Source organism: Neolamprologus brichardi, chromosome 6, assembly GCF_056152115.1.
Source record: "Neolamprologus brichardi isolate AB-2024 chromosome 6, ASM5615211v1, whole genome shotgun sequence".
Taxonomy (NCBI): Eukaryota; Metazoa; Chordata; class Actinopteri; order Cichliformes; family Cichlidae; genus Neolamprologus; species Neolamprologus brichardi.
The window spans coordinates 5,475,589-5,502,399 of NC_142109.1; the positions used below are offsets into that span (position 1 = coordinate 5,475,589).

Sequence of the window (26,811 nt, forward strand, 5' to 3'; positions counted from 1 at the left end):
ATTCCAAAACGAAAGTTACACAAAGGTTTTCACAGACGTTAACGCCCATTGCAGTGCGTCGTCTTCATCATTCCGATGGCAAGTGAAGAGTCCAAAGTCTCGGCTCAATCTCGGTGAGAATTCCGGTCAGGTGAGAAAAGTTTCCCAGTTTTATTGTAGTCTACCTGTATGTAGGTGTCACTCAGCAAACCCTGCTCGGGGTTAAGAAAGTTTCTGACCTTTATTGGTGCTAACCGCTAAAACCACCATGGCCGAATCCCAGCTCATGGTTATGGAGGACGGGCGCATAGGAGTCAAAGTCCCGGAGACCAAGCCGGAGTTTTACTATAGTGAAGAGCAGCGAACCGCTGTGGAACTGCTGCTGAAGGAGGGCGATGGCGCCTTCAAAACGAGACTTATAGAGGACAATGCGAAGGACTTTCTGTCTGCCAGGGAAGTCAAGCTGTTAACGAACACTTTCAGACCGTACGACTCAGGGGATGACAGCAAGGCATCCACCTCCGGGTCGGAGCAGGGCGCCACCGGCACCGATGCGGATTCAGGGGTCCACTCCACCTACTGGCCCCAGATGTCGGACACAGAGGTGCCGCCGCTGGATATCGGGTGGCCCAGCGGGGGTTATTTCAAAGGGGTCACCCGGGTTTCCGTGCACACACACCCGCCCAAAGACAACGGACCGCACATTAAGGAGGTGGTGCGACGGCTCATCCAAGAGGCTAGCAAGGTGAGGAGTGTGGGTCCGATTCAACCTGTTTAAAGGTTTATGGCTAATAACGGGTATCCTTATAAATTCATAACGATCATAGTCTTATGTTAGTCTATGATAGTACTTTAAATACAACCAATAACATGGGCAATACTAAAAATGTGGAGTATATTTACGACAATTAATCATATTTCTGCTAATAGGTAGTTAGTCGGTAAAGATTAATTGCTTGTTAGAAGACGGGTGACCAATGCTGCAAGTTTTGGTATCGATCAGATACCAGAATTTGGTAAACCACAGGGCTGATACCAATACTCTGAACATTGACCATATAGCAAAGAGCAATGTATCATTATGAGAGATGTCATTGTAGTAATGACCAGTTTTTTTTTGTTTTGTTTTAGATCTGGATGTAAATGCATCTCCAAAGGACTTTGGGCTACTTTTTTGTTTACATGTGCTTTATGCTATAAATAAAATAGGTGTGCCGGTCAACACAAAATATTCACACATTTTTACATTTGTTTTTTTTCCCCAAAATTTTGAATTAAACACAATTCAGTTGGCTACATACTGCACTTAGAGGATAGAAACATGGTATTGATCTATAGCTAATAAGAAGGTAGGTATCACTACGGTCGATATTTGGATAGGTGCGCTGATGGAATACAGCCTAAAGTGGAGGAGCAACAGTGGGTGTTTTGTAAGTCAAGAGTCAGTGTGAGAGTGTGAAATGGGGGTGGAAGACACAATTTTAAGCTTTGCTTGTTTGTTTCAGCCTCGAGAAGAAGGTACGATCCGTTTACCACCCTTTGGAATTCAGTTTCCTCCAGTTACGCTCACAGCAGGCTTGGCTGTTTACTACTGTCATAAAAATGAGCTTCACAATCTTCAAGTGGTGGGGTCAATATTAATAAAATTACACATCTGAAGGAAAAAGAGGCAAGCAGGTTCAGAATGCAGAACTCAAAAGGCTAGTTTGGTTATGGCTGTAGGCATGCTTTATTTTTTTCTTTTAATTAGTTTTTTCTTTTAAAAAGATAATTTGGCTTGCAAACTATGATCATATGAAAATACCCAAATGAGACTGAGAATAGGTGGAGGGCGGGAATAGTGCAGGTGATTGTTTGCTGTGATTGGCAGTAGCTAATGCAAAATTGACAATAATAATACATACACAAACATAGGTGGGTAGTAACTGTGTAACAAATGGATCCAGGTTGCTCTAACAACCTCCAGCTCTTGTGTATGTTTTTCATCAGATAGACTGCAGGAATTTGTTCTAGTTAAACAGGCTCTGTATGGGTAACTTTAAAGCTTTTATTTAAAATGAGGGCTCAGAATCATGAAACTCAAGCCCTGAAAAGAAATGTGAAACCACTGTCCACGCTCTTTTTTTTGTAGTTTGATAAAACTACAAGGCTGCTGCTCTTCGCAGTGTCCCGTAGAGCTAGCTCCACAGGGGTCAGGGAGGGGGGAACACCAGTTTGAGTGATTAATAGCTCCTCACATAGCAACTAAAGGCTTGAAGTGGGTCTTTAAATGTGAGTTGGTGATAGTCATGTTTACTCATAGGATGCCGGATCTACGCTGAGTCATCTGTTCCGTGCTCAGTCTACAATGCTGTGACAGGCTTTGCTGTGCACTCGCTTCCTTAGTATTTCTCTTTAAAAGTGGGTCAGGGAGGGCTGCAGGGACATGTCGCATACTCGTTCTGGGTTTTGTGAATTGTGCAACTTCTCTCAGCTTTTCTTTGAAATTCCCGGTCTTTCCTTTTCACAACACCCCTTTCCTTCTTCCTGGGTACAGATCAGGTAGTGGAGGTAGTAAAAACACTATCTCTGGCTCTTAGCAGAATGACACACTACCTTGTTTCCTGGTTGCCTGCCTACTGTTCTTTCATTTGATAAAGTAAAACATTGTTTAGTAGTTCACTCCCTCTTTTCACAATTTGCCATACCGAGACCTTTGGGTGTTTTCCAAACTTGGCAGATCAAGAAGACAAACAGTTAAACAGTAGGTGCTTTAGGATTGGTGTACATGAGCGAAAAGTAAATAAAAAAGACAAGCAAAAATAGCACTCAAGATAACACATGTTGACCAACCAGTTCTTCAGGTACTAACTTGTTTGCATGCAAACAGTGTTTTAGTTTTTGGTTTTTATTTGTTTTAGCGATTCTTTCATTTTTCTTTCTGATGGGATGATGATGATCTTGCTTTAATTCCTAACTGTCCTCAAGTCTCAGCCTGTATCTCTGCTGTTGAGCGTTCAGGTTGGCTCAGCATTTTTCTGTAGTGAGACCATGAGTGGAAACACCAGGCTTTTTTCTGCCTAACAGAGGAACATTTGTTGCAGATTTAAAGAGACATTTTTTCCATGACTTTGCTTTTCAAGGACGATGAAACAGTCAAATAATAAACATTTCCATACTCGCCACCTCTGCCTTGCACGTAACATGTCCATTCATGTTTGAAAGGACCATGTCTTGTTTTTTGCCCTCCCTTAGGCTGTGTGGACTTTACATAAAACTTGTGTTTTAGTATGGTGCCTTTATGTGTTTTTCTCATAAATCTGACTAACAGTGATCATGTTGTACTGATTTATTCAGAGGCAGAATTGGGTTCAATGGCCAAGTTTGTGTACACATACAAGAAATTAGGCTCCAGTTTTTTTCTTGCTCTCAGTGTAAACAGAACAGGGCAGACAACAGCAACGTGACACAGGCATATTCATATGTGCTGAATAAATTATGGAATAAGGGCTATTGTATAATATACACGCAGATGTCTGGTTGCTTTGGTATACAGTGCTCTGTAGCGCCTACCAGGGGGCAGGAGTTGGAACAGGTTGTGTACAGGGTGTGATGGGTCTGCAACCGAGGATTTGCAGGATCTAGTGTAGACATATTGATGGTATTGTCCACTGACCTGTTTGACTGGAAAGCAAACTGCAGAAGGTCAATTCCGCTAGTTGACCTTCTGCAGGTTGTGATGTCCTGCAGGTATGTTAACACCAGGATGACAGCTCTACAGCATTTAACCAACTTATAGGGGGTTTCTTGGAGACAGCGATGACTGGAGTGCTTGAAACAGCAGGGGACTGCATATAGCTCCATGGATCTGTTTAAGGTCAGCGTAAAGATGGGGGCTAGCTGGTCAGTGCAGACTTTGAGGCCAGAGGGAGACACACAGTTTAGGGCTGGTGCCCTTCTGGTTTCATGAGTTGGTCAGGTGTTAGAAAGGATGGGTGAGGGGCTGGCAAAGGGGGGTTGGTTGTGTGATGTGGCGGGAGAGGGTGAAGGGTGTAAAGGCAGGATTGTTACACCTGACATAAACACATGCAGGTCCCCTGTCATCTGTAAACCAGCAAATCTGGTTTCCTCTTGCCTTTAAGCCAGCTTCATTCAGATTGATTGCGGGTTGGTGGGGTTATCCCAGTGGCAGGAGGTACAGCTGTGTGCCTGAGATACCTGTATTAGGGAAACTACCATCGAGAACATCTCTAAAAAACTATTTTTGCTAGAAAATTCTGAGTGTTCTGTTATGTGTCCCTTTTTTCTGTTTGTTCTGTCTCTGTACGACAGCAACACTGTTCAAGTCTGCTTGCTGCTAACAAGTTACCCACAGCCCTCCACCATCTTCAACTGGAGTTTTTGTTAATCCACAATATGAGAAACTCGGCTTAGAGACGGCTGGTCCTTGTATTCTTTGTTGTTAAAGAGTATATATAGAGAGAGCATGATTTATTAATGTACTTAAGAAGGTTTACACGCTCCTCCTTTCACAAGCGCAGAAAAGTCAGGGTTGGATAAACACTGAGCACTCTGAAGCCTGAGCTCACAGTTATACTTGCACATACATGGACTTCAGTATTTGGCTATGTTTTACATAAAAAGACACCCTTTAATGATTGATATGCAGATGTCAGGTGGCCTTTTGGTAACACCTTTTCCATCATAGGATGCATCATAGGAATTTAGCCTAAGGGAGACATTTCCAAATTGTGTTGAGCACAAAGCAATTAATTGTCTTAAGTGGCTTTTTCACTTTGATTCCTAGATCAGCCTTAAGAATAGGAATATATGTGTAAGCACAATGTCAGATTAAGTCACTGTGTCAACAGTTCATGCTGTGACCTGTCAGAGAAGAAAATGCCCTCTGCACAGTATACTAACTAGTTACAGCTTGTCGCCTAAACTATGTGGGCTGTATGTAAATATTAAGCTGCCAAGAATTTCACTGTCACACCCACAACAACAACAGTAAATACACGGTTAGTCGTGTCTTCATAGTCCTTTGCAGGCAGCGTAAACCAAAAGATTTATATATCATGTCAAATGAATCAATTGAAACAATTGCAAGACAGTAGTAACCCCAATGCTCTCAATGTAAAATGTTAATGGGCACAATAATGAACATGGCACATAACAACAACATGTGACCATTAGAGAAACATAGAAACATTGTGCTATTAATAAATCCACTGGTCAGCTTGTTTTGTCTCTAAAACTATTTCCAGTTGAAGCGCACTCTGTCGCTGTGGGCAAACATGACAGGACGTGTTGAAGAACAAGACTTTTGTGATTCTGTACAAGTCACAAGGTGGTTAAGAGGATAGGTCTTCTGTCAGGATGTACCTCCTCGACTAATTCCAGCGTACTCACAGAACAGAAAGAGCTTTATGGGACAGTGACAGACCTAAATTCCCCAGATGATCTTATTTTGTTGTTACAAGGTTTTATCTGTGTGATCTGTCAGTCTGAGTGGAACACAGCAGAAGGATAACACAGTGGCTTCCCCCACTCTTATTGGACTAGCAGCTAAGACTCTTTCATAAGGCCCAGCAGTGCCTTCAAGGTTGGTGTATTAACAGGTGGCAAAGTGCTTCAGCTAGACAGATTAGCTTCACCTCATGGTTCCTTTGTTAGGTTTGTTGGACTCATTCTGCCCTTAAGCAATGTACTGATTTTTGTCCCATCCTCCTATAGAGAGGTAACATGGAAGAGTAGCTGACAGTGAACTTAAGCTGAGAGTCAGGTTTCTCAAATGTTGCAACACTTTTTTTCTCTCTGTGTTGCTGACTTGTTGGTGCACCTTTTGTTTCTGCCAAGGGGTTATTTATTTAAAGTGCTGTAAGGGGTTAAAAAAAACCTGTGGCAGTCTATAACACAAAGAGACAGACAAATGTTCGTGCTCACTTTCACCCCTATAGCCAATTTAGAATCATCAGTTATCCTCACATACTTTGGAGAGTACTCCACACAGTCACGGGGAACACCACCAATCTCCGCACTGAAATGCCCCAGCCGGCCGGCCTTGGAATTGAACTCAGGCCCTTCGGGTGCTGGATATAAAATACTAATGCTTATTTGTCCTGCAGGTGATCGCCATAGTAATGGACATCCTCACAGACATCCACATCCTACAGGACCTGATGGATGCAGCGTCACGTCGCATGGTGCCTGTTTACATTTTGTTGGATGAGCAAGGTGTGCCGCACTTCTTGGACATGTGCTCCAGGCTGCAGATTGGCTCACAGCACCTTCGGGTAAGACTATACTTTCAGACAGTATATCAGCCGTGCAGAGAAAAATAATAACCTCATAATCTGAGCTTATTTTAAAGAGTTGCGTCTTCTAGTGTAGGTTCAGTCATTCAGAGGGTCATGGATTGTTTTATTGGTTTGTTTGTAACAGCACTATTGTTGCTTTTTTGCTTGTTTTTTTTCTGGATAAATTAACTCAATAATTTGGTTCAACTCAATAAGTCATGTCACAACCAATAACCGTTGTCGAATATTGCCTAAACTGGAAGGGCAGTCTTGTAATCCCACTTTACTTTGATATAAATGATGGCGACATCACAGAAAATCAGATTTCATCACTGATGCATAATTTCAAAGTGCATCAGTGCCGTCGTTAAATAGTTAACTTTGTGAACGCAGGTACAAAATAACACACATCCTAGTAATGAAATCACCAAATCTGACATGCTATTTTCACCACTGCATTAAAGCAGTTATACATAAAAGTGCCCCATTAGTTAAATTATTAATTGTTGCCACTTATGTCTTGAACTCACACAAAATCAGTAACAGAATTGGAAAGGACACCTATTATAGAGCAATCAAGTGTATGCATGTTGTATCCTTCGAGTTATCTCGAGAATGCACTTCAGTCAAGACGTAACTGGTTTCATGTGCTGATCAATAATTACTGTGTGATTATAAATGGAGATAAAATTTAAAAAGCTAACAAAAGGCTAAATCGTCACTTCCCAGTGGTTTTAAAATTAACTTTCAGCTCCATTGTCCTCTTCAGCTGATTGTATATCTGGATGCTGCCCAAGACCATCAAACTTGATTGGTCAATAGTAGTAAAACGACATCTTATCACTTGCTTAAAGATTGTACGATTGAATCAGTTGCTAGGATTGCTGAGCCACATACTTCGTAGGCAGCCAGTAGGAGGTTTGGGTGGACTAATTTTTAAGAGTATGGCTGTAAAAATCAAACTATGTGCTGCTTCCATCAAAAAGATTGTTAAACTGCCTGCGTCTTGACATTGTTGGTTATGTTCTCATCCTCATCCTGACCCTGTGTCGTTGCAGAACATCAGAGCCAGAACGCTTCAGGGAACTGGTTTCAATTTGTCGTTTGGCAGGCTGCCTGGTTCACTCTGTAATAAATACATGCTGGTAGATGGGGACAAAGTTGTTTTCGGTTCCTACAGGTGAGGAGGAAATATTGTGCAAAATGTTCCATTAAACTTAATAATCTCAGTTTAAGTAATTTTATCTGCTGCTGTGTATAAGATTAGAGACTGATAACTTTTGTCAAATGATGTGAGTGAAAGACTCAGACTGTCTCTGAATACTTTCATCATTCTTGGATATAATTCTTCACTTTCTCTTTTAAGAGAGCAATAATCACTCTGATGCCATTTGTGTTAATTCTATTATAAGACTTACTTTAAAGACATGCTCGTGTCTCTTAATTGGCAGTTGTAGCAGCATTTTTGTAACCATGCACGCTTAACATTTTAGTGGCTTCATTGTGCCATGACGTGCACTGAGTCATGTCGTACTGCATTAAAGTCTAACAAAGCACCAAGTGTAGCGCGATCTGGTCAGAAGAGACATGCAGCCAGATAAGTTTATAAGCACCTGCTTATCCACTTATCTGAATACGGTTGATTTACTTTTGATTGTGTATACACACACACACACACACACACACACACACACACACACACACACACACACACACACACACACCTATCCATCTATCTATACATCCACACATTCAGCCAGTCAACCTAACTTATCTGTCTTTGAGCTGTGATTCATGCCTCTGTAGATTATTTGCTGTGCTATCGTTCAGGCTGGTCTTTTCTAGCCTGAGTACAACATGTAGCTTTCGTTTTATCGCATGGCTCCATCAATAGCTCTGCTAAATTATGTGAAGGATTGAGACATTAATTATTCTGTTTGTGTTTGGACTTTTGTAGATGATCTCTATAGGCAGCTTGTTATGCTAGCATGGGTGACCTCATTTTAGGGGAGTACATTTAGCAGTTGTTTAAATATTTTAGCCTGGATTAAAAAGGTCATCAACTAACTTTGTTCTGCTAATGATACTGCTAATGCTTTTAATCAGAAAAATGATGATCAAAGCCATAGGAATGTGGTTGTAGTCTGTTTGATACCTGCTTCTGTGCTAGAGACACAAAGATTTTCCATACAGAATATGCTCGTTCCTAACTGTTAATGCTGTGTCCTCCTAGCTTCTCCTGGTGCACGTCTCGCATGGACCGAAACATGATCACTGTGATGACGGGACAGCCAGTCGACTTCTTTGACCGGGACTTCCGTGAGCTGTATGCCATCTCTGAGAAAATGAACCTCTACAAAGAGTTTCACATCAGCCCTCCTGCTGCCCAGGTGGCCTCCACAGTTCGCTCTAAACCGAGTACCAAACGCCCGCCATTAGCAGCAACCACATCCCGCTTCCAGGTTAGCTTAGGGGATTCACGCAATAATGAAATCCAGGTCCCAGCACACAAATATTACAACCCTAAATACGCACTAGCGTTTGGGGATACTCCCCGTCCAACAGGATCTCTGCGCGAACCCAAGAGGGGTTCAGGTTTGGCTGAGCTTCCCGAGGAGACAGATTCGGGGAGCCCACGGTTGGCCAGCAGCGAGAAGATGGATCGATTGAGTCCGCTGCCGGCAGAATCCCCAGGCGAAAGCTTCAAGAGGACAAATGGAGTCAAGTCAGACGTAAAAAGCCGTCCCACACTAAGGCAGAAACTTTTTAAGAGGAAATCCCAGAATAAACTTCCTGTTAACACAGAACCTGTACCCCCAGAAACTAAACAGGATGAGGAGAATGAGAATAACTGCGAAGTGGTTGTGTTATCTCCATCCAAAGTTAGTAAGAAGCAGTCTAGACTGGGACGGAAGTTTATGTCTGAGCAAACTGTCAATGCCTCACATGACAATATGAGTAAGTCACGAATATTAGCTTGTATATGAAGATTTAATCTGCAATGAACACATTTTAATCCAATGAATTATAACCTGTAATCTAGCCTGAGCGATGTGAAGAGGTCTGTAATGTAATCATTTCTCTATTTTCTTTTTCCTGACAGGTTTAAAAAGTCAACATAAAGGAAGATGTAAAGTGAGCTGAAGCTGCCCATCTCCACAGAAGAGTCGCACAATGACTTTAGTCACATGAACATTAAGATCACGTTTGATTGTGCTGACGAATTTTACCCAGCGTCTCACAGAGAGACAAGATAAAATCATTTTGTTGTTTGGTGCCAAATGTACAATAAATGAGTTTTAAGTTTTATATGATATGTTAGAATGCAGATCGGGTTAATAAGAGATTTTGTTATGAGCACTTTCATCGTGTTTTGCTTTGAACATTGTTATTTTCCAGGTTCTTCTCTTCTGGACACTGAATGTACAGTTTTAAGGTGGATCAACGTGAGAAGCCTGTCTGTCAAAGAGTGAAAGAAATCATCGAAGTTGTCAAAAGTTGTCTTTACATTCCAAATGTAACACAGCGGAAAATTTAAATCCCACCAGATGTGGGGCTATTTGTCGCTCTTAACCACACACATTCACCTCAGCCATGCGCTACGAAGCGAGTTTAGCATAACCATGGTGTCTTTCCATTACATCCACTCACCCTTAAATCGGTAACCAAGATATGCTTTCACATGAACGTTTGCATGAAGGTGTTGGTGCTGACAGCATCTCACCAATCAGATGGATAAGTAATGGCAACACAGTTAAGCACATGATAGAGGCTCAAAGCAGCACAGCTGCTACAGACAAAGCAGCAGTGTGATCATGTGTTAAATGAAAAGCTGTGTACAGTAGTTCAGTATTAAATGTTCTGTGTGGACGTTTGTGTGCTTGAAATAGTTCAGTGTAAGTGGAAGAGAGCTGCAGTATTAATAAAGTTTAGCCTGTTTGAATCAAGGAAGGAAAACTGGCACCAGTGCGAGTTAACATACAAGTATCACAGCTCTCATTAGGTTAGTCTGATTAAATAAATATAAAATCAGAAGTCAAACTCAGACTTTGACTACATGCAGCGTCCACTACAAATAGGTAGCACAGTAAAATAGTTGTCAAAATGTTTGCAACCAACACAAAAAACAAACAAAAAACCCCCCAAGGAATAAAGTTTTGCTTAATAATCTATATTTCATACTGCGTTTTGGGGAAACTGAAAAACGTCAGACACTCCTACAGTCCATGCACAGATGCTCCACAGGATCTTCCAGGAAATATGGAACAAATGGTCAGAAAGCGGTGATTTCATACCTGTAATAATCTCTAATCCAGCTGCAAGTTAGGTTAGGTTACTCTGGCAGTATACCCCAGTAAGAAGAGAAGCATTTTCATAGTACAGAAAACCCAGGATGGACACTGAACCTATGAAATCCTGCTTCAAATGCAGGCCACAGTTCAGATTGATAGCCACTCATGGTCAGCAGGATATTATTAGACAGTGAATGAGTTTAGGCCCAGATTACAGTTTAAATATTATACTACTTACATACTTTTTGTTTTATGTTGCAACTCTATAATAAATATAGCCTTTTATTCAGTTCTTGAAGTGAGGAAATTGTCATGTGAAGAAGAAAAAGCATAAAAATGTTCATAAGTAAAAATCTCTGAACGACTGCCAGGCATAAATTTGAGTGCAGCTCCCTCTAGTGGTGATGCGCAGGTACTAGTCTATAATTTGTCCTTTCAAAGTCTGAACCGTGAAATAATTGCCAGAAAATTGTTTTTATTTTTTTGCAAATGCAGAAAATGAGTGTTTATTGAGCCTTCTGAAAAAAATAAAAATATTTCCATACAATATTTTTGCTACATCTGCAATTTATTTTTAATTTTGTATACATATATCCATATACATCCATAAATTATTGCTGTTGTTGCAGTTTATGACTTATAAATGATGCAGAAGTTTGAAAAACTTACAGAAAGTCATCTACAAAATATGATACACTTGCTACAGGGTTAGGATGAGGGGGCAAAAACTAGTGACTGTATTACATAACTCATCCGCTGGGTGCCGCCATTGCTTCTCCCTCTGGTTCTCTTATCGGTTAGCGTTTGCTAACCACTCGGAAAGAAAAAGAGGAACCACAGGCCTGATGACAAACTCGGGGCTGAGTTGAGGGTAGTGTGAGGGAGGTTAGGTTCGGGGTGGGGGTGGGAGGGTTGATGGTTGGTGTAACACTAAAAGCAGTAAAACAGGAAGTCAAGGCTGCAGCAGGAAGAGGTGTTCTCGCACACTTTGTGTGTTGCCAGTGCACAAGGATGAAAATACATTGTTTCCTGTCACTTGTGTATTCATGCTTCCTTTAAAGCCCTTCGTGTTTATTTGTTTTCAACAGACATTTAGACACTTCAGTCCATTCAGGTGTGCAGATTTAGAGTGCTGCTTTTGTGCATTTTGCCTTGAGCACGAGGCTGATGTTCATAGTTTGATGTAAACATAAATGTTTGATTTACTCAGTACAAAGATTGAAGAGATGCACGTTATCATAACCATAACAACAAGTCTAAATATGACGTTCTGTATATTCATTATGTTATCTCAATTACTGATGAAGCAGTAACCATTAATTGTTGAGTTTTCTACAATCACTAATAATTAATTAAAGACAAACTCATGATCATAATCACACCAAAATTCATTCCTGTCATTACTTAGCCTTCACTGTGAACCGAAGCCTTGGCTATGAAGTCAAAATGCACCTGTTGGTTTAAGCATATGAGTACAACACAAATAATATTATGTTGTAAACATAATAAACATTTCCGCATTCTATAGGTATAATCTATATGTTAGCTTTTAATGATACATTTTTAAGTACTAATCTGAATTGTTTCCAGTTTTACTCTGGACTATGATGCTCACAGACGATGCTGTGATCTGAAAGTGAGCGTAGGGAGCAGGTGGAATGGTAAATTTTTATATAGCACCTTAATACTCAAAGCACTTTATACAACATGCCTTATTCACCCACTTTTTCATATGCTTAAGTTCTGGCTGTCTAACATTCATGCATATTCATACTCTGATGAATGCACCAGAGAGCGACTTAGGGTTCAGTATCTTGCACAAGGATGCTTTGAAATGCATACTGGAGCAGCCAGGGGTACTATTAGCAGATGACCTGCTTTACTTCCTGAGCTACAGCCACCCCAGTGCGAACCTGGTTGTATGCTGTGCAGAAAAAAGAAATGAAAGTCAGCAGACGTGAGACAGAATACATGTGTGTGAGAAGACCTGGTGTAACAGTGAAGCTGCAATGAAGAGAAAAGGTTTAAATGCATTGGGTTGACCATTCAAATCAATGGACAGTGCCCAAGAGAGGTGAAGAAGAGTGTGTAGGCAGGGTGGAATGGGTGGAGACAAGGGTCAGGGGTCATTTATGAAGGAAATATAGCAGCAAAGAGGATTTTGACAAAATTCTCACACAGCTTCCTAAACCTCTGTACGCGACAAGCCTGCCACATCAAACCACAGAGGTGGTTTTGAAGCTTCACCCAAGGATGTAAACCAAACATATCTGCATACAAAATAAATATGAGGAAGTAAGGTGTGGCTGAATGGTTTCAGTGCGTATTCAACCGAAAACACAGCTGTCAAGATCAAAGTATGAAAACAAAATCCTCCTTTTTAATACAAACGCACCGATAAACACTTTTTTTTGATTAAATAATCATTTTGTGAGAGCATAAAAAATACAGTACTCACAGTGATCAAACATATGCAGTATACAGACTGACTCAAAACACAATGAATGGTTAAATGATTTCTATTTACACAGTAAATTTGTTACAAAGCGGATATAATATGCATGTTCCTATTGCACTGTCCTTTCAATTTACATGACAAAAACATATTAACATGCATTTGATGTGACTGTATAAGATCTAAACAACTGAAAAACATATTTACATACGTGAAAATGATTCTGTACAAACTACACACTTCAACGGGTCACTGAGATAACACCACCAATGGATTTGCAGTAAAACTTAAAGCTGTCCACCAGACAGAAATAAAATCACTCTATAAATGTCCGCTTCTGAGCACTATGAGAACTGAGTTGAGTAAGACGCTGTGCCCTACATGCGCCTTTTAATAGCATTCAAGGAACTGCTGAGACATCACATGTTTAATTTTTCTTCCTTAGCTGAGATACTTGGTTAGGTGAAAATCAAACCAAAAGAATCATCTTCTCACTGCAGAGAGGAAAACAAGTGCAGTAAACACACACTGTCAAATGTGTTAACCTAAACCGACATATCTCCTCGTGTGGGCCCAGAGAATTTGTTGCCAAGCGCTCCTTTGCCCGCCGTGCTGATGCCATGAACAACACAAATGAGTCATTTTTTCACCCCTGACACTGTGTTTCTCAGTCTATGAAAGGAGAAGTGGAAAGGGAAGTCTCTTTTTTAGTCTAAACCACCACCGTCAGTGTGTTTCTGAAGCCTCCATTGCCCTTTTGTTGCAGGGTGGTTAAAATGATTTTCAAAAGAAATTACAATCCACAGTGCACGGTGGAGTGAGCTGAACATTCACGAGGTCGGATCCTGCTCTCCTGAGTCCTGGGAAGTTTGGTGTATCACCTTTTTCTTACGGACTGAGACCAAGTCGTAGAACGGATCCTTGGTGATACTTGCCCTATTTGAAGATAAACAACAGGCTGACATTAGCTTATAGGAGGTTAACAAAAGCTTATATAACAATATACAGTTAAATAACAATACATAACTATGTATTGCTCTTGGCTTATTGAAGAACACATTTTCCATAGGCATTCGGATTAATCCTGGTATAGGCAGAAGTTTATTATTTCAGTGGTTTAAAGCAGTGTCCTCAGTGCTAATGCTGCTGTTCCAAAATGCACCAGGGTGCTGATTTCAAACTAAAGCTACATGAGTCAGACATATAACGCTGGCACTAGTGAACAAAGACATGCGAAAAACGAACGAAACTGCTGAAAACCAAAATTATAGCTAAAAGAAGAGTCATCAACAAGCATGACTACAACCAAGTAATATTGGTTAGAGTGGGAGACTGATCCAAATACCAGCAGAACTTTATAATAATGTCTATTTAGCATTATTGAGGTATAAGCAAGTGCTTAATACATCAGTTATACATCATTATTCCTCTTTATTATTATGAGTAATGATTATGATTATTACTGGGAATAATAGCTGTACATAGTTACATGGTGTAACAATAACACATGGATAAATAAACAAATCTGTAATGACATACTAAGGAGGAGTAATGATATATAAATGACGAATTAAGCACTTGCTAATATCTTACTTACACCTTACAAATGCTTAATATTGAGACATTTTAACAAAGTGCTTTGAAAACTGTCTGAAACTTTTAATGTTGACTGTCAAATCTATTTTATTTACAGCCTACATGAATACATGAAAAGCTGAAAAAGTGTGATTTCTTATCTTAATTATTATGAGAAGTAAAAATCACAGTGACGTATTGGCCGTTAAAATGTGTGATCTCATAAGTCATACTGCACTCCTCTTGCCTACATAAGCTGCCTTTAGTGTTGCTCTTAGTATCTGCAATAGTGGCCCTCTAGATTCTTGGTGTCAGATCAATAACAAAACTTCGCAGTATTGCACAGCATTAATACTAATCCTTTGTGTGCTTGTGTTGTACTTGCAGCGCTGCCTCTAAATAGCCAGGAACCAAATGTGTGTTTTCTCAACAACTTTGTAAGCAAATAATGAGATAAGACTGGCTGTTTTGTGAACATCCGGTGTGAATAGCTGAACATATTAAGCTTCATTGACCTAATTGAAAGAAGTGTGTGTGTGTGTGTGTGTGTGTGTGTGTGTGTGTGTGTGTGTGTGTGTGTGTGTGTGTGTGTGTGTGTGGTCTGACCTGATGGCCTCAATCCAGGAATCTCTCTCTTCTGCGCTGGAGGCACAGATTGTGTAGGACTGGTGTTTCCCCTCCACCACCCTGCCATCCGTCTCTGTCTTGCATGCTTTGATCTTCTGCCCTCGACTGTTGGGGTTGTACAGCTCCAGACAGTACTACACGATGCAAGACCATCAACATGAAAGTCACTCTTAGAAACTATCAGTTTATCAACTTGCAGAATGTGTTTGTGTTCTGCTTGAACAGCTGACAGGATCTTACCGGTTTACGAGGGTAATGCACTTCTCTAACACAGAGATTCTCCAGGGGGATGATGCCTCGGGGCTCTTTATCCTACAGGCAGATCCAAAAGACATTTATTGATGAGTCAGGTGGGTAAAAAAACAAAAAAATGTAGAGATGAGAATAAAAAAATGTTACTAATGTCAGAAAAAAAGGGAAGCAGAAAAGATAGGGATAGATACCTGATATAAGATTATTAAGTGACACCTTTACTGGAAATAACATCACATTTTGCTCTTCAAAGCCTGAGTAATACCACGTAACTCACTGAGAATTTGGCATTAATGTGTCATTTTTATTTGTAACATTAGGCAAGAAAAAAAAGACACGTAATAAAACATGGGCGTTTTCAGCACAATCGTCTCTATGGTTACGTTCCAGTTAGGTTTTCATAGCTACAACTTCGATGTCAGTGATATGTAAAAAAACATGATTAAACCCTACCACCTATGATGCCATTCGCCTGATTCATCAAAAGAGCTTAGCAACAGCTAGAGAAGGACAAATATACAGTGACAGCATGATGAGTTTGATAGAGGCCTTACAGTGGTGTACTCGAAGTAGTACAGGCAGTTGTCTGTCAGAATGAACCATCGCCTCTTCCACGTCTTAACCCGACCTCCTAAAATAGAGAGACAACAAAAATGTGGGCTGTTGGTTGGGGATATTATGTCACTTGCGTGTAAGCACACGAGAATCTTCCAGTATTGGGTCATTCTCTCCGTGCTTCCTCTGTACTTTCCTGTTTGTGTAGCAAATTACTAAGATGTGATGCCACACAGCAGGGCAAAGCACGGTTAACATAAAAAAAAAGTCCACTGTTTAAGCATGTTTTCTGGGTGCGATTTTACCAAGTTTGAGGAGCCATCCTTCTCTGTCGGGGTTGAAGAAGGTGTGAGTCAGATCATTCCCATCGTCCTCTGGGATTTTGAAGGGCTCGTTGCGTATGCTCTCGTACAGTTTCTGTGCGTAGAGAGAGTGAAATGAAATGCAACCATTAAATGAATTGCAGGTGAATATAAAATATGATCCTGAGCCTCCTGTAACCCGCTGACGGCCTCGACTGACCTGTGGGTGGAAGATTGGCATGAGAGAACCTGGATGTTTTCATGTCTGTGTGTGTTTCAGTTCCACATTAGTGGCGACTATGAAATACAGGTATTACTTTCTCGAGGAGGAAAGGAACTGTGTGGTTTTACTTTTTGTTACAAATACTGTAATAAATAATATTATTGTTAGCTTCTGTTTCATTTTGACATTTTAACACAATCTCTTCTTGTTCACCTTCCTCTTATTATTCACAATATGAGCTAGCCGTTTCTTTTACATCACTGGGGAGCTGAAAATGTGTGGTGAATGTATGCAGAGGCTAAAATGTTAGCTGTGTGTCCATTTAGGTAATTGCTTCTTGGCGTCTACGTGGGCGCTGTGATTGCGTTTTTGAGAGGTTCTCACCGACAGCAGATCATTGGGTAGGTCCTCTCCATTGTTGATGCCTCTGTTCATGGAGATGAAACGCTCCAGAGTGGTTTTGTCCTTCACGTTGGGGTTGTGAAGGCTCGTGTTCAACATGATGATGGCAAAAGACAGGATGTAGCACGTGTCTGGTGTTAAGAGGAAGATGCACACGCACACAAAGAATAAGAGGAAGCCTGAGCCAGTGTTTCACATATGCATTTTTGGTACTGAATAGAGAAATACAGAATCAGTGACGAGGAGAAAGCACAAAAAAAAAGTAGAAAGGAAGACGTGAATATCAAAAATACAAAGATGGTGTGGTAATTAAAAAAAACAAAAACCTCCGCTCTCTCACACACAGTCTTGTTTTTGACACACAGTTCAAACAGGAAGTATGAATATAGAATGCATATTGAAGCCCACCAGTCGACTGGAAGACATCGGGGTTGCAGTCGCAGTAGCGGGTGGCGAAGGCCTCCATCATACGGTCAATCTTCTGAGCTTCACCAGGCAGACGGAAACTCCACAGAAACTGTCTGTCACATACACACCGCAAAGGCAGAACACCTCAGTATGCTAACAATACACGTTGAGCTGTTTATCAGCAAGCAGACAGGAGACGCACTCTCTGTCTGTAGCAAGTCTCAAAGTCTGGACTTTATAGCTGCTTTTTGTGCTGAAGGACTGATTAACAGCAGATCGGTCAGCGTGACCTGTGGTGGAGTCATCTATATAGCATGTTAACATCAGCATACAAGGACAGGAAAGGTTACATTTAATGTGAGAATCAAGTTTGTCTGTTCTGCTTGTGAAATTCTGACAAATTTCATCTTCAAATCTTGGGTTGGAATTGCTTGATCATCAGGGAAAGTTATTAATATACTCTAATTTTGTCAAGTTTGGTCATTATGAGTTGTGGCCATGCGGGAAGGGCTCGTTACACGAGTTCAGAGAAGTGCTCGCCATCAAAATAGCTGTATGAAAATATAGTTTCACATTTGCATTGGTTATGTCCTCTTTTTAGGTTCATTTTACATGTCAGTTAAGTTTGTGTCATGGGCGCCTTTATGCAGTCAGGCATTGAAGTAGATCAAATAACTAAAGGAATCAAGTCATTCACCAGCTTCTCCATGTGTCTGTGCCCCGCAAATAACACAGTAAGAACTCATTTCAGATGTATCGTATCTTTAGAACAATGTGGTTTAGAGCGGACCTGTGTCACAAATAGCTGCTGTAAAATGAAAGGGTGAGAGTCTAAGCACCGTGGTTCTTATTTCTCCTTTACTTTTTGTTTTAAAATTATTTGTCAGTTCCTTTTCAAAGTGGATTTTACTTGATCCTAACAAGGTCAAGGAAAGGAGGGATAACCAGACAGGATAACCCCGATGACATCACTGTTACCGTCCAACATCAGGTAGATTTTTTTTTTGACTTCTAAAAATGCCTGGAAGCATAATAAACAACAGTAAATAACTGTTTCCATCCTGAGTATTTATCACCATGATGACTAACCTTATATATATATTTTTTTTTTGTTTAAAGAACATTTTAATTTGCTACACAATCTTAACATTTTTGATCAATACCCTTTTCTTTGGAAATCAAAATTTTACAAATACTTTTGGAATACCTTTTTCCCCTCCGTACCACCGTTGTCTGCCTGTCTCTGTAGCAAAAGGTTTGGAGTAATTTTACTGCTCCTGATACCTCTGAGTGAACATTGGGCCTGTCCACACTGTGAACAAGTTATATATATCTGCTTGTCTGATAACAGTTACAGTTTAGTGACTGTGGAAAGACTTTCTGATGACATATTACTCTTTTTCTCTGTTTTTGCTCATAAATAAGTGCAAATATTACCATGTAGGTACATTTAAACTTCAATTATGCCCTTCTATGGCCTTTTGTCTTTGTTTAGCAGTTAAAAGGTCAAGTCTGCAAGTCTACATTTAGTCAGGTTCCTATTGGTGTTATCCATTATACTATTACAGATGTGTATGCAAACATCCTTGTAAAATGATCATGAAGAAAAATTGTGTTTATGAGACAGCAGATGAAGAGGGGCTGACCTGAGAGCCTGGACCAGGTTGAGGTCGGAGAACTCGTGCAGCTCCACAAAAGCCTTCAGGGTCTGAAGGTGGAGTTCTTCCCTGTGGGGCGGAGTGTGAGGGAAAGGCATGAAACAAAAGAAAAGTTTTCACCTTTTCCATACAAGACCTATCCTAACTTATCCTCTGTTTTAGCCCCCTCACGCTCTGATTCTACACCTTTTCATTTCCTCCACTCCCATCCTCATTGCCTCCCTTCTGCTGCCGTCTGCACACTCCCTTGCCTCACTCACCTTTCTCCAAGGAATTCTCCAATGGCTGTCTTGTTGAGTCCTTCTTCCTTGTAGAGAAACTCGGCGATGGATCGAGCACTTCCATCCAGCAGCTTAATCTCCAACAAGTAATTGATTCCCTGCAAGCAAGCAGATCATTTCACAGAAGTTCACATTTGGGCTCTATTTGTCCTCACCACTAAAACTGCACAGGTAGGAAGAATTTTTAGCTTCTGACATAGCACTTAAAATATGCACAGGAACACATGCGCTGCCTGCTGTGGCTAATGTGTGCTACTTTCACAATGATCTCATCTGGTAAAACACAGCAAGTTCACAGCATCTGTAATCCTAATTCCCTAAATTCAGTTATCTCTTCCTCTTTCTCCTCGATACTGTGCTTGAAGAGGAAAACAATGTTTAGCATTTAGTTATTGCCTGCATGCAGCTACATGCTGCCTTAATTCGCTTCTGTGTAATCCAACGTTGATTACACATTGATTGTCATGTTTATATTACTTTAGACTGCCTATGGTTTAAAGTGGAACACTGTTAATATAACTGTGTCAAGTTATATTAAGTTGTAGTAAAGTTAAGCTAAACAAAAAAGAAAGTAAACCATGATAAGAATTATTCATTGTATTAGTAGTTGCAAACATTTGCACGCACAGCAGTCATAACTTTGACCTCCAAGCAAAACCACAGAAACTCTGGTGTGGGCCAGGGTGTCTGTTCTGTTCACAGAGATGGCGGCCCCCTCAGTATGACACACATGAAAGATATACAAGCTGCTGTGCTGGATGAAGGTGCTCAGCTGCAAAAGGTCAGACAGCGAAATGCAAAAAGGCTTTTTTGTTGGTTTGTTTTTTAATTCTTCATAACAAATAGTTATTCCTTGTCGAGTGTGTTGATCCAGCTTACCTTTTTAGGGTCCATGTTGAATTTCTTCTTCCCGTTTGCAAATTGTTTGTTTTTCTCTATTGCTTTGCTGAAAAATCAACAATAATGAGAAAAATGTCAGTCGTGGACAAAAGTCTTACACTTGTTCTTTTTCATTTTCTTTGCACACATGCTCGGTGCAAAACAACTGCACAGGATTGCTTGTGTAGCCTTCTTGAAGGACATTCAAAGCTCCTCTTTGGATGTTGGCTGTCTTTTTTTCCATTCTTTATCAAGATGTTCCCAAACTGCTTTAATAATGTTGAGGTCCAGTCTCAGTGGAGGCCAATTCATGAATGATAGTGCTTCATTGTATATTTTTCTATCCAGGTTTGTTTTACTGCACTGTCAGTTTGTTGGGAGATGGTATTACATGGTGGATCAAAACTTGACAATACTTTTCTGCATTCATAATTCCTGCAGTTTTGAAAAGAATCCGTCACCCCTGTCTGAAATGCAGTCCCAAACCAGGTCAGAGCCTCCACTATAGCTGTAGAGACTCATTGTTGTGCCTCCTTTCTTATGTCCTGCCTACATACTGACATTCAAACTTTAACCATGACCATGACCTGTTTTCACTGATTTTCAGTCCAGGTCTTTTCTCCTAGTTTCCCTTCCTTAAGAATGACTTCTTGACAGACACGCCTCCACAGAGACCATTTCTGAAGCAGCTTCACCAAAGAGTAGATAGTCGGTGTAGTCGGTGTGTCAGTTGTTTTTTTTTCCCTATTTCTTAAGGACATGACAGTACTGTCATCTGCTGTAGATTGTCTTTCAGGCCTCAACTTCCTCTTTTTTCCTCGACTGTTTCCTCAAATTGCTTTAAGGATATGATGCATGCCATGCCGAGATCGTGACAGATGGCCGCCCCTCCCTGAGCCTGGTTCTTCCAGAGATTTATTCCTGTTAACAGGGATTTTTTCCTTCACACTGTTGCCAAGTGCTTGCTCATAGAAGTTTCCCTGATTGTTGGGGTTCTCTCTGTGTCATCTTATGGTCTTTACCTTACAATATAAAACACCTTGAGGCAACAGTTGTTGTGATTTTGCACTATATAGATAGAATAGAATAGAATAGAATAGAATAGAATAGAATAGAATTGAACTGAATTGAATTGAGATATGCCATGTTGTCGCTTAATGATGGGACAGGACAGAGAATAAGTGATAAAGCAGCCAATTTCTAATGAAAAACTTTAAAAGCCTTCCGAAAGCCTGGAGAACCACTGCAAAAGTTTGGCTCTTTGGAAGCAAAATATGACTAAATTACACCTGCCTCAAGCCTTTTGCACAGTACTGTAAAATTAACATCATTAGTCCATAATTATTTTTTTGGAAGTTGCACAATATGGCACATTTGATGCAATATATACATCCGAGACTCATTGGTTGCAACAGGTTTCATGCATCTCATTCTATTGACTATCAACCTAGTTTGGATCAGTGATTATAATTAGGGGGGAAGTGTTGCATAATTTTGCCCACAACTGTGAAACAAAAAACTGTTTTCTCGTCAAAAAAATAGCTAATCAATATGTTATAAGTGGAAAACTCTTTTCAAGTGTTAGTAATCATTGGCAAGGCACTGTGTCACTGAGTCATGTAGGACATTTACATGTTTTTTTGTCAGTGGCATTGTGTAGGTGTTCTAAATACACGACAAAGAAACCTCCGTGCATGATGTAGGTGTAGGGTTTTTCCCATTTTGCACAAAAAAAAACTAAAAAAGTCTACTTACTTTTCTTCTGCAGACTCAAAACTGAGTATTTCTGCCATCACATTGTCTATCTCCATTTTTAACTTCTGGAAAAGAAAGAGAGAAAGAAAAGTATTTTATATTGTTTAAAAAAAAACATGAAAAACACGTAAATAAGTGCAATGATTGTATAAACTTTTTTTTGTAAGAGTGCCATATTAATGGAAGATCACCCAGGGGCCCCCAATCCTTCTCACCTTTTTTTTTTTGAAACATTATGCTTCTTTTTTCACATTTTATTTTTTTAATAATGCAAGAATTGCTGTTATGGTGATCAGGTGTTCAAGCCTTAACAAAATTAATCTGCTTTTCATTTAGACATAGAGTAAAATAACATAAATATCTGCTGAAGATGCATCTCAGGTTCATTCTAAACTGGTGCTGCTACCATGAGGTGAAAAGACAAATGACACTTTATTAATTCTGTTTGTGGAGCGAGGGGCCATATAAAATCTGCCCCAGGGCTGTTATTGGCCCCCGGACTGGACCTTGGACATGCCTGGTATATGTATACAGGTTACCTGGATATCATCCAGAAGGTCTTTTTTATATGTCTTGATGGTTTTGATCTCCATCTTCTCTTCTGGTGTAAAATCTGAGGAAACTAAACAAACAGTGGAACAAAATTATGACAGATTCTGAGGAATTCTAATTCCAACAACAAGTTCTTCAAATACAACAATATCTACTCTAAAACAAATGCGCAGAACGGAGCTGTTCTTGAATAATTTGAATGATAATTTGCATTTTGAAAATATGGAGTATATTTAAAAACAACCACAACACAGGGAAGATGGCTTCTCTGGAAGATATGCGAGACAGGTGCTGTGGTTTTTTCATGAATGATTTCTGTCACCACAAAACAGTACTGTGAATATTTTTCTTGAAAACAGAGACTCTCGCAAATCCATGGTGAGTTTTCTCATATTTCCATTCCATTAAACAGAAACAGAGCCATAGCATGATTTTTTTTTTTTTTTAATGATCATTAATTCTAAGGAAGAAAATAGTGTTTGGAAATTTGCTCGGTTATAGATAATATTTTACCGTACTATGATTTTAGATTCAATTATCAGTCTCATGTGGTCATTGCGTCACAGAGATTAGTTATCTTAATGACCCAGAGTTTCCTTCATCTTCACATTGTAGTGATAGACTGTTTTCCACTGGGGAAACTTGAGGGCCCCTTTTAGAGCAGCCCCCACACTTTTGAGCTTTGTCTGCACCTGTAGGAGAATTTCCAAACCAGGCTCTGGAGGAGAAAAAAGGCGCCTCCACTGGAAACAGCTGCTTCTGACTGTCTTTCAAATACCTCTGGGTATGGATCAGTACTGATCAGTTTTAAACTCAAACATGGCCATCGGTTTGCCACATAAACACACATAATAAACAGCACAGCAACAACCACATTCATTTGCCTCACTCCTGTTCCATTTTACAAACTTGAATGTGACAGAAGCATGAAGAAGCTGTGGCCAGCTTAGGTGGGGGTTATACTTTCTCACAGCCACAACTGTACGAGGGTCCTCTTGGGACTGAACAGCCCCTTTCCTACGCCCACAACTGAGCATAATTGAAACATTACTGCAAAGCCTCAGAAACAAAAAAGAGGCAGCATTACTCTTACCATTTCTATAAATGTTCATGCCAACTCACAACTCTCTGCAGTAGAAACATGTCTAATGATAGCCAGTGTCACCCGCCTTCACATATTCAAGGGTAGGGGTAAATATCAAGGTAAGGTCAATTTTTAGTAAGGCGCAATTATTATTATTTTTTTTAAATTCTTTGTGCACTTTGAATTTTGTCTTTGTGGCTTTATTTGTAGCAGTGTCAGTTTGCAAAGCAGCTCCATTGCAGCTCACCGAAGTTGCATCATCTTAAAAGAGCACTGACCTCCTGTTTGGCTTAAAAATGCATCATTAACGAAAGCGTCATACCATTTGGTGGTTTACCCAACATCCTCTCTCAGCAAATTCCATTTAATTTTCTCTGTATTTGTGTTTTACTTAGATAAAGACAAAATTAAACACCTGTTTTTTAGATTTTAGAAAATGAAAAGACGTTACTTTAAAAACAACAACAACAAAGCAACATATTTTTTATCATCAGCATAGATGATGAGATGTTATGATAAGCAAAGCAAAGTGTATGAACTCTGGTTCCTCAGCAGCATTCAGGCCATACTGAATCTGTAAAACTTTTTTTTTTTTTTTACATTTATCTTTTGAGAAAATAAATCTTTTTTAGAAGATTTAAAGCTAAAAGACTGCTAACTGCCAATACTTCCTGTAGAGATATGTTGTTTGCTGTTAATGATGTGACCACAGCACTTCCACTTCCCCACCCTTCCTTTACACATCTTGTGCAACAAAGCTGACATGCTTAAATCATTGGAGCCTTTGTTTAGGTAATTTAGATACCGAATTACCAATCTGAAAAATAACCGCTGACTTTAAGTTACGTTTTAAAGTAGTTTAGGCATGTTTGCAACTTCCTTTTTAATGTTACAGTCGGTGACGTGCATGTGAGCCTCTTCCCCATTTCAGCTGCTAAGACCCACAATGTATGACCACAAGGTTAAACAGTGAGAAGTGGTATATGCTGAAGTGTACAACCATCACTAAAACGTTGCACCAGCTGTTCTCAGCATGCACTGAAGGTTTGCACCAGGAATAGCAGTATTTATTTCTAATGATTTGTCTTCAAATAACAGCTGATTAGTTAGAAACATGACAGTGTGAAACTTGAAGCTTCCCTATAAAACAGCTGGATAACTTTTTAAGATCCAATTCATGTCATAAGGTCAAGCGTCTTTATAATAAGAGTATCACACATCAGGAGTATACTAAAAGACAATTATGAAGGTAAATTGCATGAAAGAGCCTTTTAATTTTAAATATCCAGTGACAGTCTCTGAAAATCACACCTACATTTAAATATCAATAATTTAAACGATCCCGTTCTCTGTAAATATTAACTAAATAAATACATATTAAAATCAGTAATAAAAAGGCAACTAAACCAAGTCTTACCCATTTGGCAATCAGTCATTTATATCCAAGGATAGAGGGGAAAAAATCAGTACAAAATCAGCTAAACAAAGTCGATGTATCAAGGTACGCAGGCTGCCTTGGCACACAGTGAATTAACAGCTGAATGAAGTGGATGCTGTCTTTCAACCCCACCTCTTCCCCATCTGTCACAATACCACTCATACATGAGACCGCAAACAGGTCAGCCTTCAAAATAAAACGGTTAATAAACGAATTTGTCAGAGATTTAATTTGATCAAAGAGGGTCTTTTTTTCATGTTTCATTTCAGGATGCAAGAAGTCAACTTTTCCATTTATGTTTTTAAACGCATATTAACAGAAACAGTCGGGGTAAAACACAGATGTAAAAAAAAAGAAAAGAAAAGAAAAAAACTAATTTTTTTGCACAGGTTTGTGGACCTGAGATATCTGCAGATATCTTCCACTGTTATGTAGTTGAATCTTCGAGTGTTTTCTGTACGTCAAAGCTGAAAAAACTAGCTAGGAGACGAGTTTGGAAAGCATTACTATCATGTTATCATATGATGAGGTGAGCCACGAAGCCTTGATAGAGATATATTTACCCTTCAGCGGGAAAATGTGACCGCAATTACAGGTGACTTTATTTAACTAAAATGTGATACTTTTATTTTGAAGGCTGTGTGGCTTTCCTCCTCTGCTTAACGTAGTGTACTCTCTCTCTCTCTCGGGCTGATTTGACAGCTGAAAGCTCGCACTGTTGAAAAACCAACGAGTAGTTAACGGGTTGAATTTTGCATGTTGCATCCTGCCAAGGTAACCATAAACAAATTGAGGTTTAAACACACTTTGGAAACGGAAGTAAATTTATTCAAGGAACATTAGCAGGAGGAGAAAATAGAATGTGAATATAAAGTCCTCATAATTAAACCTGACATTATAACTATTATTAAGCGAGGTGTTAATGTGTATTCTGAATAATGTTTTTCTCAAAAAAAAAAGTGATGTGAGAAGTCAAACAAATTTAAGAAAAACAATAGTTTAAATAGCTGTGATAGATAAAGGAAGGCAACTGTGCTGTGCAAGCTCAGAGTTTTAAACGTGAGTCAAAACTGTCAAAAAGTCAAAAAGTGCGTTCATGTCAAAAACTTAGCAAAAACTGTTGCTAAAGTGCCATCTAGTGGTTGTAGATGAACATCACAAATGCTGTTTTTCTTGCGTGGTTGTATGGAGATGTGTTTTTGTCTTGCTTAATGGAAATATTTCAACATTTGCCGTCATCTTACAGCTTCCTGGAAACAGTATCTTTGGGCCAGGTATTGTTGATCTAATGCTTATAAACATTTAGTAGTATCTCTGAAAAAAATCTAGACTGGTTTCAAGCAGAGTATTACACAGAAAAAAGCCCTTTCGAGAGGTTTTAATGACAGGCTTTTAACTGTTTGGGGTAACTGAGGGCTCTCTCTGTATATATGATTGCCTTGGGGTCAATTTTTAAAAAGCACAACTTCTCCTTTCTTTGCATTGCAGATGATCTACAACTATATCTGCCTATACAAACCATGTTGCTTCATCACCTGCAAACTGTACACAATGCAGCAGCTTGTCTTTTGAGAGGAAAGAAACAGGATGATTACAACAGCATTGCACCATCACAAGACCCACCTCAAAACGCCATTTTTTATTTTAAGACTACAGTGATGCCAAAAAACTAGTTCATGCTTTTATTACTTCTAGGCTCAACTATTATAATTCCCTCATAGTACTCATAGGATGTACTAATGATCCAACATGCTTCAGCTGCTTCTGATTTTTGGGGTTTCTCTGTTTTCTTTGTGTTATTCTAAAGACTTACAAT

The 26,811-nt window shown here is 39.7% G+C and overlaps 2 protein-coding genes across 2 annotated transcripts; one reads left to right on the forward strand and one right to left on the reverse strand.

Moving 5' to 3' along the window:
- The first annotated feature begins 119 nt into the window (after positions 1–119).
- sack1fb (scaffolding CK1 anchoring protein Fb) lies at positions 120–11,057 on the forward strand. Its single transcript, XM_006803812.3, has 5 exons — positions 120–724; positions 6,087–6,254; positions 7,316–7,437; positions 8,491–9,215; positions 9,361–11,057. The coding sequence occupies exons 1-5, from the start codon at positions 248–250 to the stop codon at positions 9,399–9,401; spliced, it is 1,533 nt and encodes a 510-aa protein (XP_006803875.2). The 5' UTR covers positions 120–247; the 3' UTR covers positions 9,402–11,057.
- A 1,850-nt stretch (positions 11,058–12,907) lies between these two features.
- On the reverse strand, positions 12,908–25,079 carry cyth4b (cytohesin 4b). The gene is made up of 13 exons (XM_006803777.3): positions 24,975–25,079; positions 22,461–22,543; positions 21,922–21,986; positions 20,167–20,233; positions 19,267–19,385; positions 18,995–19,075; positions 17,349–17,461; positions 16,923–17,071; positions 16,319–16,430; positions 16,013–16,089; positions 15,447–15,518; positions 15,186–15,340; positions 12,908–13,940 (listed from the first exon to the last, which is right to left on the reverse strand). Exons 1-13 carry the CDS (start codon positions 24,991–24,993, stop codon positions 13,835–13,837), a joined length of 1,218 nt encoding a protein of 405 aa, XP_006803840.1. The 5' UTR covers positions 24,994–25,079; the 3' UTR covers positions 12,908–13,834.
- Positions 25,080–26,811: the final 1,732 nt, after the last annotated feature.

Coding starts and splice junctions, on each gene's coding strand:
- cyth4b (XM_006803777.3), bottom strand. Junction 15,519..16,012: donor ACTACTTCGAGTACACCACT/GTAAGGCCTCTA, acceptor ATCTGCCTGTAG/GATAAAGAGCCCCGAGGCAT. Junction 13,941..15,185: donor TCCTGGATTGAGGCCATCAG/GTCAGACCACAC, acceptor ATCTTCAAATAG/GGCAAGTATCACCAAGGATC.
- sack1fb (XM_006803812.3), top strand. CDS start 248: ATGGCCGAATCCCAGCTCATGGTTATGGAGGACGGGCGCATAGGAGTC. Junction 6,255..7,315: donor TTGGCTCACAGCACCTTCGG/GTAAGACTATAC, acceptor GTGTCGTTGCAG/AACATCAGAGCCAGAACGCT. Junction 9,216..9,360: donor TGCCTCACATGACAATATGA/GTAAGTCACGAA, acceptor TTTTCCTGACAG/GTTTAAAAAGTCAACATAAA.